The sequence below is a fragment of the Phalacrocorax aristotelis genome, chromosome 21, assembly GCF_949628215.1.
Source record: "Phalacrocorax aristotelis chromosome 21, bGulAri2.1, whole genome shotgun sequence".
NCBI lineage: Eukaryota > Metazoa > Chordata > Aves > Suliformes > Phalacrocoracidae > Phalacrocorax > Phalacrocorax aristotelis.
The window spans coordinates 1595842-1608370 of NC_134296.1; the positions used below are offsets into that span (position 1 = coordinate 1595842).

Genomic DNA, 12529 nt, shown 5'->3' on the forward strand with positions numbered 1-12529 from the left:
GGGCCCTGGGGCAGGACCGGGCCAGGTCTCTGCTTGCAAGGCTGCACTGTCAGGCCATCCCTAACAAGAGTATTTCCATCTCCTTCTAGCTACGCAGCTCCTTCAACAAAGCCTTCAGCATCAAGAAGGGACCCAAATCAGCCTCGTCTTACTCGGACATCGAGGAGATTGCCACGCCGGACTCGTCAGCGCCCTCCTCCCCAAAGCTGCAGCATGGCTCCACGGAGACTGCCTCACCCTCTATCAAATCCTCCACATCCTCCTCCGTGGGCATCGACACAGCTGAGTACGTGGGGCCAGGGGTCAGCATGGGGTGGGGAGGGTCGGTCGTGGTGGCTGCAGGCTCCTGCATTCATGACTCTGGCTATCTCTTGGCCTAGGCTTTTCCAGGCCCACGGTGAGGGTGAGCCAGAGAAGAAGGAGGTGTCAGAACTGCGGTCAGAGCTGTGGGAGAAGGAGATGAAGCTGACAGACATCCGCCTGGAGGCCCTCAACTCAGCCCACCAGCTGGAGCAGCTGCGGGAGACCATGCACAACATGCAGGTGAGGGACCACTGTCAGGAGCCTGCCTGGCTCTGAGCACCTGGGTAACCACGGTCCCTGCACCCCCACAGCTGTGCTGCAGCCCCGGGACGCAGCTGGCTTCTAGCTCCTTACCCTGTGCCATAACTCATTCTTCCCCAGCTGGAGGTGGATCTCCTGAAGGCTGAGAATGACCGGCTCAAAGTGGCTCCGGGGCCCTCAGCAGTGCCAGGCTCTGTTCCCGGCCACGTCACGAGCACGTCAGCCTCCTCTTCACCACGCCGCTCCCTGGGTCTCACCCTTGGCCATGCCTTCAGCCCCAACCTGGGCGACACAGGTAGGGGTGATGCTGGCAGACGGGGGAGGGATGGGACAGAGATGTGTGTGGTTGGAATGTGCTGCTGCTCACCTGGAGGCAGCTGTGCATGGGGATCTGTAACGCCACTGGTGCCACAATCAGCCGCAGCAGGGTTTAGCTCAGGCTGGGCACGGTCAGGCCCGGTGGCTCGGCTCTCTGTGCCGGCCCAGCCTCACTGCTGCGCCCCTAGATGTGTCCCCCATGGACGCTGTCAGCACTGGCACCCAGAAGGACGAGCTGATGCTGCGGATTGTGGTACGCATGCCGCCGCAGCACATCATCAAGGGGGTAAGTGTGGGCTGTATGGGACCCTGACCTGTCCCAGTGCTATGGCCCTGGACAAGGGGCAGAGGACGCCTCTCTGTGGCTGGATGCAGTACTCCAACTCTGCATATCTCGGCTTCTAGGACCTCAAGCAGCAGGAGTTTTTCCTGGGCTGGACCAAGGTCAGCGGGAAGGTAGACTGGAAGATGCTGGATGAGGCTGTCTGCCAGGTCTTCAAGGTAGGATCCTGAGGACTCCTTCCAAGAGCTATCCTTTTACACTGTTCCACCATGCCTGGTGCTTCTTGGCCCAGGTCCTTACTGGGGTCTTCTGGAGCTGCTGAGCACCGCTTGCTCCCTGCCAGCCCTTAGGGGCACTGACAGCCCTGTCCTTGTCCATCTAGGATTACATCACCAAGATGGATCCTGCTTCCACACTGGGGCTCAGCACCGAGTCTGTCTATGGCTACAGCATCAGTCACATCAAGCGGGTCCTGGACACAGAGCCGCCAGAGCTGCCGCTGTGCCGCCGGGGCCTGACCAGCATCGTTGTGACGCTCAAAGGTCAGTGTGGCGGAGAGGCTACATTGCTGTTCCATCCTCCCTCTGCCTCACAGTGTCGTGGGGCGTGAGCGGGACCCACAGCCTTCTCCTGCCTGCAGGCTTGAAAGAGAAGTGTGTGGACAGCCTAGTGTTTGAGACGCTCATCCCCAAGCCCATGATGCAGCATTACATCAGCCTCCTGCTGAAGCACCGGCGGCTCATCCTCTCGGGACCCAGCGGCACCGGCAAGACCTACCTGACCAACCGCCTGGCTGAGTACCTGGTGGAGCGCTCGGGCCGGGAAGTCACCGAGGGCATCGTCAGCACCTTCAACATGCACCAGCAGTCCTGCAAGGTGAGGGCACGCAGCAGCCAGGAGTGTCCCTGTTGGCACTGGTGCTGCAGTCCCCTCTGGCAGCCATGCCACGGCCCCATGTGTGACACCTGGCCTGTTCGTTGCAGGACCTGCAGCTGTACCTCTCCAACCTGGCCAACCAGATCGACCGGGAGACGGGCATGGCGGATGTGCCGCTGGTGATCCTCCTGGACGACCTCAGCGAGGCGGGCTCCATCAGTGAGCTCGTCAATGGCGCGCTCACCTGCAAGTACCACAAATGGTGAGAGCCCCACTGCACCCTCCTCCGGTGCCATCTCCTGGGCATACGTGTGCTCCCCGCTGCTCTCTGCAAGATCCCTGGGCTCGTGGAGATGAGGCTGCATGGCTGAGCATGGCTGCTGCGCTCAGATCAGCTTTGCCATGGGTGGGGGTGATGCAGGGTGCTTTTTCTCATGGATCCTGTTTCTGTCACTCACTCACTCAGCCCCTACATCATTGGGACCACCAACCAGCCTGTGAAGATGACCCCGAACCATGGCCTCCATCTCAGCTTCAGGTGGGAATCATACATCCCTGGGGACCATCCCCGTGGGGCTGGGGAGGGCTGAGTCCATCACTTCGGCCCCTGGGCAGTCCTGAGGACACATCCTGTGACTGGGAACCCTGATGAGGACCAAGCCCCACACCTGTCCCTGCCATCCCAGAAGGACCTGATGTCCCAACCTTGGGCACGTGCAGTGTGGGGGTGCCAGGAGGTCCCCCGAGGGTGCTGGGGAGCTGGGCAGCTTGTGTGGAGACCCAGCCCTGAACACCCGAGTCTTTCCCTCAGGATGCTGACCTTCTCAAACAACGTGGAGCCAGCCAATGGCTTCCTGGTGCGCTACCTGCGGCGGAAGCTGCTGGAGTCGGACACTGACATCAATGCTAACAAGGAGGAGCTGCTGCGTGTGCTGGACTGGGTGCCCAAGCTCTGGTACCACTTGCACACCTTCCTGGAGAAACACAGCACCTCTGACTTCCTCATCGGTATGGCTGCACATCTCCCTCCTCTACCTGGCACTGCTGGGAGCCCCTAGGGACTGGGGCAAATCCCCCCCAAAGGAGCTTGGGGAGCTGATGTACTGCCCCGTGCCCCCCAGTCCCACACAAACAAAAGCTGGTGAACAGTGCATACAAGTGTTCCTCTTGGGTGGCATTTGTTCCCATGCCCTGTGGGAGGTGTCACTGTGGTGTCAGCCAAGGCTGCCTGTCTTACTGGCACTTTTCCCTGGGCACAGAGGAGCTGTGTCTTCCCAGGCCAGTGTCCCTTTGCCTTGCCATGCTTTTGGGGGGTAGGTGGAACCTAGCAGCCCTGTTACTTGCCCAGGAGCTTGCTTCCTGCCCATGTGTGTCAGTCAGACACTGCCCGGACACTGCTCCCAGGAGATGGCTGAGCCCAGGGCACTCTGCATAGCCAAGCTTGCCCACTGTGGTGCTGCGCTGCCACGGGGCCAGTGACTAGCGCAGGGGAACCCAGCTCCCATTTTCACTCTCTGCATTCCCCCTGCAGGTCCCTGCTTCTTCCTGTCCTGCCCCATTGGAATTGAGGATTTCCGGACCTGGTTCATCGACCTGTGGAACAACTCCATCATCCCTTACCTGCAGGAAGGGGCAAAAGATGGGCTTAAGGTACCCAGAGTTGCATGTGGGAATGCAAACCAGCAGTGCTCGGGGACACGATGCTGCAGCAGTCTAACGGGGTGGTGAGCGGGGAGGCACTGGGACTTTGGGCACAGGTGGCATCTTTGTCAGTCCCTGCCCTGTGGCTGGAGCAGGACATAGCGCTGTCCTGGGGGGACTTGGAGTGCCACGTCACCAGCTCTGGCATGTGCTGAAGAGGTGGCTGCTGCTTGCTCCCTTCCTGCAGGTCCACGGGCAGAAGGCAGCCTGGGAGGACCCTGTGGAGTGGGTGCGGGACACCCTGCCCTGGCCATCAGCGCAGCAGGATCAGTCCAAGCTGTATCACCTGCCCCCGCCCACCGTTGGGCCCCACAGCACCGTTTCCCCTCCCGAGGAGCGCACCGTCAAAGACACGACACCCAGCTCCCTGGACTCGGACCCTCTGGTACAGCCCTGCTGCGCCAGGCACTGGGAGGTGGGCTGGGCAGTGCTGGTGGAGAGGGGAGAGCAATGTGGAGCTTTGCTTCCCCAGTTATTTTTCAGCATAAAAAGTCAGATTTGGGGATGCAGAAACATTTTCAGTCTTGGGAGGAGCAGTGGGCTTGGGATGGTGGCACGGGCAGGCTGCGCACCGAGGCACATTGTGATGTGCCAGTGAACAGGCATCACAGCCACGAGCAGGCACACGCAGCCTTGCACATGCATGTCCCGGTGTGTCACCCAGAGAGACTGCTAGCAGACAACAGCCTGCCACAGCTGATGCCTGCTGATGTGCTGGGGCCTGGCCCCCCACCATGCCTCCATGGCCAGGTCCTGGTGACAGGGAGGGATTTTGCAGCATCTCCAGGCTTTGCTGTACTCTGAGGAGCTTCTTGGGGTGGCTGGTTTGTATGGGAAGGCAAGGAAGGCCTGGTGGCCTTGGCCTCCCCAGGGCATCCACGGACCTTTTTCCCCCTCGTAGATGGCAATGCTGCTGAAGCTCCAGGAAGCCGCCAACTACATCGAGTCTCCAGACCGTGAGACCATGGTGGATCCCGACCTGCAGTCGACTCTGTGAGGCCCGGACATGCCGGCCCAGGCAGAGGGGAGCCACCGCCAGCCACCGCTCCCGTTGGGCTGCTCTCCTTTTCCTTTGGTATCCTGGAGTTGCGGGGCTGGCGAGTGAGTGGAGAGGACTGGGGCTCCGGTGTGTCCGGCGGAGCGTGGGGAAGCTCGGCTCATCCATGGGAGAGCACGAGGTGCCATCTCCCCTCCCAACCCTGGGGGTAGGAGAATCTTGGTTTCTCTTCTTGGTTTTTTTCTGTCTCTCTTGCAAACTCTCGGGCTTTGGGGCCAGGGCGACCGATGTGGCTGAGCCTCTGCTCCTGGGAGCCGCAGGAAGGCCCCTGCGTGGGGCAGGGACCCCGCGGGAGCCACCTGGGCCAAAGCTGGGGGACACAGGAGGAACGTGTGGCTGCAGGACAAGAGTGCGGGTGTAAGGGTCTCCAGCTTCCTCTCCACCCAGCCAGACAGATCCAAGGGCAGGCGATGAGGGAGCCGCTGCCGCAGGAAGTGGTTGCCTTGCGTTGGCCAAGGAGGAGCATGGCTCTTGCTGCTGTCTTTGTATGTTCCCCGTTTCACTTGCATGGCAGCCGCTGCGACCAGGACAGCCCAATAAACCCTGCTTTGGTTATTTTATTTTGTTTTCCCCCTCCCATTTTCCTTTGGCCGAGTCCAGACTTTGCTTTGGTCCCTTTTTTTGTTCAGGTCCTTTGCTCTCCTGGCCTGGAGCCCACAGCCCCGTGTCCACCGCTTCCCTGTAAGCAGCTCCCTTTCCCTTTGGTTTCTTTTGCAGCTGTTGGTTCCACCACTCAAACCACCTCTGTCATGAAACTGGTGCTCACTGGATGATCTCCAGTCCCTGAACCCACCTACCGGGGCCTCACAGCTTGGCTGAGATGGGACTTGGCAGCTGGTGGTAGCAGGATGCTCCCAGAGCAGCCCCTTGCCTGGTGGCTCCCCCTGCCCCAGAAGCAAAGCAGAGTCTGGCCCTGGGGACGGGGTCTCCCACCAGGCCAGGATGCCTTGAGGCACCCCCTCCCCAAGGTTCCTGGCACTGGCTGAGGCCCGGGCTGGGGGAGGGTGCTGCTGCCCCATCTCTGGGCAGCCGGACGCCTGCTCTGTCCCCTCAGTGCTGGGGGGCCACAACCTGCCCCGTGTCACCTCGGTGCCGCCAGGCTCAGGAGCTGTGCCTGGGGCTAGTCCCCCTGCCACCACTCCCCAAGGCCCTGGGCCTTCCTGCGCCTTGTGGCCGGCAGGGTCTGGCCGTGCCCCGTGTTAGTGCTCTGGCACCACCTTAGGGCTGCCACATGTTCCCTTGGACCTACCATGTAACGTCACAGGCGAGGCTCCTGGCACAAGGGGATCAGCCCCGGTGCTGCCGTGGTGCCTTAATTCCCAGCTGTGCGGGAAGGGGACATGTGGTGCTTGGGGTGGCGTTGTCACAGCCCGCTCTGGCGGCAGGGTCCTATGACTGTCCCTAAACCCCGCTGGGCTGGGCTGGGGGTGCTGGCACCAGCCTGAGCACTGCCAAGCTGGGGCTGATGCCTTCAGCACACCTCGCTTCCCCGTCCCTAGGCACGGCTGCAGGGTGCTCTGCTGGGCCAACACCTCCCTCCCTGAGCCCAGCTGGGCTCAGGGCCCCCGCTGCTCACCTCTGCTGCCACCCAGCTCAGTCCCTGCACTCAGCTGGGGCCCCGGCGAGCCTTTTGGGGAGAGGTGACCCCAGGGCCGGGTCTGCCAAGCCTATCCTGTCCCTGAGCCCTACCAGGACAGGGACCGGGCAGCCTCAGCCCCTCAGTGCTGTGGCTGGTGTGGCCTTCAGGGACGCCTCACAACCCTCCAAACCAGGCATCTTCTCCAAGGCCCGGCCTTGCCGCCGGCACCGCTTGGAGGCAGCCGCCACCTCTGCCCTTGGTGCTCTCTCAGCTGGTGCGTCTTGCCTTGCCGCCCGGGGCCGGCTGGCGCATCCCGGCCGCGGCGCGTGCGACCCATGGTGCTCACTTCTCCGTCTGTCCGACAGCCTCCCTGCCGTCTCCCCGCTGCCGCCCGGGGCCGGCTAGCCCGGCCCCTTTGCACAGGGATGTCCCTCCCCACGCTGGCTTGGACGCTAGGGCTTTCCGTTTGCCTTCTCTTGTGTTGCCGCCGTCGGCTAAGGACTTGATGTAAATAGATCTGTAGTCGAACGCCCTGCGTGAGTTGGTGGGGCCTGGCCCTGTGCCTCTTTCCTTTTTTTTTTGGTTGGGTTTTTTTTTTTTTATTCTTTTTGTACTCTGTGACAACTGTGCTGTGCTGACTTCTTTTCTGATTGTACGAGACACTGGCTCAGCAGCCGCTCGAGGCCAGTGGTGGGGACCCAGGTCCCCTCCAGCCCCTCTTGCCCTCCGGTGCCCAATGGAAAGGGCATGATGCACCTTTGGGGGCTGCCCCGTGCCTGGGTGCCCTGAGGCATCATGCCCCCCTCTCGCTTTGCATGGCCTGCAGGCAGCCTTGGCTGGGCCTGACTTTCTTTTTTGACAGCCCCACAGCCAAACACACAAACAGTGACCAAACTGTCCCTGGCACCGGCTTGCCTGGGGCTGCGCTGCCAGGTGTCTCCGAGCCTGTTCCCTGGGAGCTTGTCCCATCCTTTCCCAGTGCGGGGCTGCCCGTTTCCCCATCACCTCAGCCAGGGCTTGCTGGAGGCGAGCAGCACACTGTGGTGTAAATCAGGAGGAATCCTTGAGGTGGGGGGGGAAGGGCGAGGGCTGTGCCTGCTGGAGTGCCCTGGCCTGGGGCATGGCGGGGGCTTTCGCTGGGCTCACCTTCCTGGAGGGGATGGGCTCTGATGGTTCCTCCTGGCGTACACCGAGCAGCCCATGTCCCCGTGCGTGGCAGCTCTCTGGGGACCGAGTGTCCCCCAGGGCTGCCGGTGTCTGTGGGCTGTGCCCCTTTGTTCCCCAGGGGACGGGCCCAAGGATTGCACTAACACGTCCCCCTGTCACCCCTAAGGGTACCTGTCACCCCCAAGGGCGCTGGTCACCCTCTAGGAGCCGTCATGCCTAAGGGTGCCTATTGCCCCCAGAGGTGCCTGTGACCCCCCAAAGGTATCTGTCACAAACCCACCCAAAAGGTGCCCATCACCCCCCAGGGGTCCCGCCGCCTCCAAAGGTGCCCGTGGCCCCTGGGAGTGCCAGGAGCCTGTCTGAGGGGCTGGAGCTGGGAGCTGCCAGCACCTCACCCCCTGCCCCCTCGAGCTGCTGCCGCCCAGTGGCCCGAACCTTACAATTTTAGCTTTTTTCTATTAAAAACAAACAACCTTTTTTTAATTAAATAAAAGATGAAATGGACAAATTCCTGTTTTAGATGATCTGTGTAACTGACTGGGTTTTGTGTTTCTTAACTGCATGGTATTCCTGCCGAGGGGTTTTATAGCACTTTTTAAATTTCTCTTTAAGATTTTGGTCCAGATTTCTACTGCTCTCGCCTGTCTGTCTTTGCTTTTCCCTTGCCTTCTCCAAGTTTGTAAACTCGCTCCATTTTATACCTGATGTTGAGACCCAACCCCACGTTGTACATAGCTGCGGGAACAATCATAGGGAACAAACACCATCTGGACTCTTTCCACAATTAGTTGTTTTTACTTAAAATAAATTTTAAAAGAAGTATAAAAGGAAGCCAGGAAAAGGCTTGAGGATATTACGAAAGACAGAAACAAATCCAGCCTTGCACCAAGTCAGCTCCTGCTGCCCACGCTGCCCGCACCAACCGGCATGTCTCTTCTCGGTCGTCTGTCTAACACCATTGGATTCAATAAAGTTATCTCCTGTACCGCCTGGCTGCTGGTCCTGTGTGCGGGAGACCGCGGGCCTGTCCCTGCGCGGGAGTGGGGTAGGACAGCTGTGCTTGTGCTGCCACATGCCAACCCCTGTCTTCGGTGGATGCCCTGCTGCAAAATCCAGGGAGGGGGGCTTTGTAGAAACACCCCTAGTTTGAAATCTTGGCTGTTTTGTGAGATGCTGGGAGTGGTTTTATCGGCTGGGGACCCCTCTCCCAAGGTAGCGCTCCTGTTTAAGTCTGGAGTGTGCAGAAACGCTCCTAGTTTGAAATCCTGACAGTTCTGCAAGATGCTGAAAGTGGGGGTTCCTTCTGGGGCAGGGGTGGATCGTACCTGGAGTGTGCAGGAAGGAGCAGGGGGCTCAGGGCAGGTGGGCATCCCCGCTGGGCCGCTTCCACCCCGCCATGTCCCCACCTCCCCTCTGAAAGGGCCACGGTGGTGGTGGTGGATGCCAGCCCGCGTCTCCAGCGCAGGGGGACAGCCATGGGACAGTGTCCCTCGAGCAGCGACAGGGCGCTCTGCCCTGCGGCGGGGCACGCGGTGAGGGCGAGGATGCAGATGCCAGCTGAGAGGAAGGGAGATCCCGGACCCCCGCGGGGCAGCTCGAAAGCTGCGTTCTGCTCGGTGGAGAGCGATGCTGAAGTGGGGACAGATGCTCCAGGAGCCATTAATCACAGGCTGGTGATGAGTTGTGACAGGCTGCAGTGGCGAATGCAAGGCCAGGAGAGGGCACTTCCCGTCGGCTCCGGTGCTCCTGTCCAGCGGGTGGGTTCACGTAAGGGCATTACCAGTGGGTGCAACCCTGAACCTGGAAAGCGGGACTGGTTTTGGGGAGCCACGGCCCGTCACCCGCAGAGGCGAGTCACGTGCATGCTCCCCAGCCCGTGCTTGCTCTGTGGCCCTGTGCAGGCAGGAAGAGCCAGCAGCAGAGCCGGCAGCAGCGCAGCAGAAGGGTCCCATGCTGGGTGCTGGGCCCTATGTGTGGTGGCCCCGCAGGGATTTCCAGCCTGGCAGTCACGGTGCAGAGCCAGCGAGCCAGAAGCATTGGTACCCGGGTGGGGGGGATGCAGAGGGACCACACAGGGACATCGCTGACACTTTGATTTCAGCTGGACACCTGCATTTGGGAAAACTCAGCTGCATGTTTCAAGGGTGACAGGCAGGGAAGGGTCCATTTAGCTTGGGAAACAGCACCCATGGGCGCGGTGCTGTAGCAGGGATGTGGCCCCCCATGCAGGGTCCCTTCCCCTGCCTTCAGCAGCCGGTGGGAGCTCGTGGGTGTCTCTGTGGTGCGGGGTGGTTGGTGCAGGGTTGGGAGGGCTGAGAAAGGGAGCGGCAGTGCACCCTGCCCTCACGCAGGGCACGGGGACCCCGGTAGCACCTGGACACGTTGGGTACAACCACCGTGTATGTACAGTAGCACCTGCCGGTACCACACCGTGTGTACGACAGCGCCGGGTGTGCAGCCTCAGCCACCAGGTACAGCGTCCCTCGGGCACTGTGCCTGGCGTGTGCGGCAGCACCCCTGGGCTGCTGCACCCGGTCTAGGCACAGCAGCACCCAGTGTAGATATAGCAGCACCCAGCAGGTCCTCCCAGGGTGACACACAGCCTTTGCGCCAGCAGCCTCTCCCTCCCCAGGGAAATGCAGCCCTATGTTCTATGAAAAACATAGAACCACAGAGCAGAGAGCAGTTTGTGTTGGACCAGTTCCCACCCCCCGCAATGAGCAGGGGTGACTCTCACTACTTCAGGTTGCTCAGAGCCCGTCCAGCCTGGCCTTGAACACTGCCAGGGATGGGGCATTCACAGCTTTTCTGGGCAACCTGCTCCAGTGACCCACCACCCTCCACGTAAAACATTTCTTCCTTATGTCTTAGAAGCCCCCTTTATTTATGGAAATGCCGCAATAAGGTCTCCCCGCAGCCTTCTCTTCCCCAGGCTGAACAACCCCAACTCTTCCAGCCCGGCCTCGCAGCAGAGGGGCTCCAGCCCTCGGAGCATTTCTGTGCCCCCTCTGGCCCCACTCCAGCAGCTCCATGTCCTCCCTGTGCTGAGAGCCCAGAGCTGGATGCAGTGCTGCAGGGGGGTCTCACAGAGCGGGGCAGAGTGGGAGAAGCCACACTTCTGGTGCAGCCCAGGATGCAGCTGGCTTTCTGGGCTCCAAGCGCACGTTGCCAGCTCATGTCTGATTTGTCACCCAGCCGCATCCCCAGGTCCTCCTCCCCAGGGCTGCTCTCCATCCATCCATCCACCCACCCGCCCACCCATCCCCAGTCTGTTCGGATAGCGGGGATTGGCCTGGCCCTGGTGCAGGACCTTGCACTTGGCCTTGTTGAACCCGATGAGCTTTGCATGGGCCTGCTCCTCCAGCCTGCGCAGCTCCCTCTGGACGGCATCCCTTCCCGCAAGTGTATTGACGGCACCCCTCGGCTTGGTGTCATCCGCAAACTTGCTGAGGGTGCACTTGCTCCCACTGCCTATGTTGTTGATGAAGATATTACACAGTACTGGTCCCAGTATGGACCCCTGAGGGATGCTGCTCCTTGCTGGTTCCCATTTGGACATTAAGATGTTGACTGTAATCCTTTGGACATGGCCATCCAGCCAGTTCCGTACCTTATCTCCAGTTTAGAGGCAATCCCATTTCTGGGGCTGTGGGGTGAGCCGTCACAGCCACGTGGCACCCAGGGGTGCCCTTGGGGGTGTACCCAGTGCCCAGAGGTGACCTGGGGTGTGCAGCGGTGTCGGGTGCTGCAGGTCCCAGCTGGGCTGGGACCCCAGGGTCCCCCTCCCCACACCAGGCATCATCTTTCCCGGCAGCAGCACGTCAGATCCCCCCGGCCCAGCGTTCCCTTCCCTCCGGCACAACTGGCGCGTCCCACCGGCACCTCGAGCTGTTAGAGCCCCTGCATGTGATGCCAAGCAGGAATCCTGATGAACCCCTGTTTCAGCTGAGCTAACGGGCAGTGTCACTCATTAAAGCCTATCTGCCGTGGCTCCAGGCCACTGCGGGGGCGCAGGACACCAGCCCCGTTGCGAGCTGGTCTGGCTGGAGCAGCCTGCCATGTCCCAGTGTGGCTCGAGCAGCGCTGGAGCGGAGGTGGGGGACCTCTGCTGGGGTAGGTTTGGGGTGATCTCGCAGGGTCCCTGTCCCTGGCTCAGCTGCAGGGAGCAAGGGGTGCCCCAATGTCCCCTTCCCCACTCAGGGCCCCAGCCGACGGGGATGGGGACCCCACAGTGAGGGCAGACCAGACACCACCGGCCACCCTCTGAGCCCCACCCGGGCTCCTCACCTGGCTCCCATCAGCTTTTTCCTGCTGTTTTTGCCCCAAATTGAAAGCTGGGTTCCCAGGAACCCTCTGGGTCTGTGGTGGCACAGTGGGGGTGCTACCACTCACCCACCACTGCTCCGCTCTCCTGTGGCCATGGTGGGGACCCGGTCACAGCTCCGGGTCTCCGTGGTGGGTGCGGCCGTGGTGGGTGTGGGGTGACCGGTGTGGGGTCACTAGCGAGGAGTGACTGGTGTGGGGTGACTGGTGTGAATAGACGAGCACAGAGTGAGGTGACTGATGAGAGGTGATGGGTGGGAGGTGATGGGTGGGAGGTGACAGGTGTGGTGTTCCTGATGGGGCATGACTGATGTTGAGGTGACCAGTTCAAGGTGGCTGGTGAGGGTGAGCAGTACAAGGTGACTAGTGTGAGGTGACCAATGGGAGGTGACTGGTGTGAGATGATCGATGAGGGGTAACCAGTGTGAGGTGACCGGTGTGAAGTGATGAGTGTGAGGTGACTGATGGGGGGTGACAGGTGTCAGTCACCCCAGTGAGGGATGACCAGTGTGGAGGTGACTGGTGCGAGGTGACCAGTGTGAGGCGATCTGTGTGAGGTGACTGGCGTCAGGTAGCCCTGATGAGGGGTGACATGTGCAAGGTGACCGGTGTGAGGTCACCCCCATAAGGGGTGACAGGTATGAGGTGGCCAATTTGAGGT

At 61.0% G+C, this 12529-nt stretch overlaps 1 protein-coding gene across 1 annotated transcript in view; it reads left to right on the top strand.

The window, feature by feature from the left end:
* NAV1 (neuron navigator 1) overlaps positions 1 to 8531 on the top strand; it is a 78963-nt gene extending 70432 nt beyond the window's left edge. Inside the window, 13 exon segments of the mRNA XM_075115281.1 lie at positions 90 to 286; positions 381 to 543; positions 685 to 859; positions 1071 to 1168; positions 1288 to 1383; positions 1548 to 1707; positions 1806 to 2041; positions 2149 to 2303; positions 2508 to 2579; positions 2853 to 3049; positions 3573 to 3691; positions 3930 to 4127; positions 4644 to 8531. Coding sequence (XP_074971382.1) covers positions 90 to 286; positions 381 to 543; positions 685 to 859; positions 1071 to 1168; positions 1288 to 1383; positions 1548 to 1707; positions 1806 to 2041; positions 2149 to 2303; positions 2508 to 2579; positions 2853 to 3049; positions 3573 to 3691; positions 3930 to 4127; positions 4644 to 4739 — 1962 coding nt within the window. The 3' untranslated portion in view covers positions 4740 to 8531.
* The last annotated feature ends 3998 nt before the right edge of the window (positions 8532 to 12529 follow it).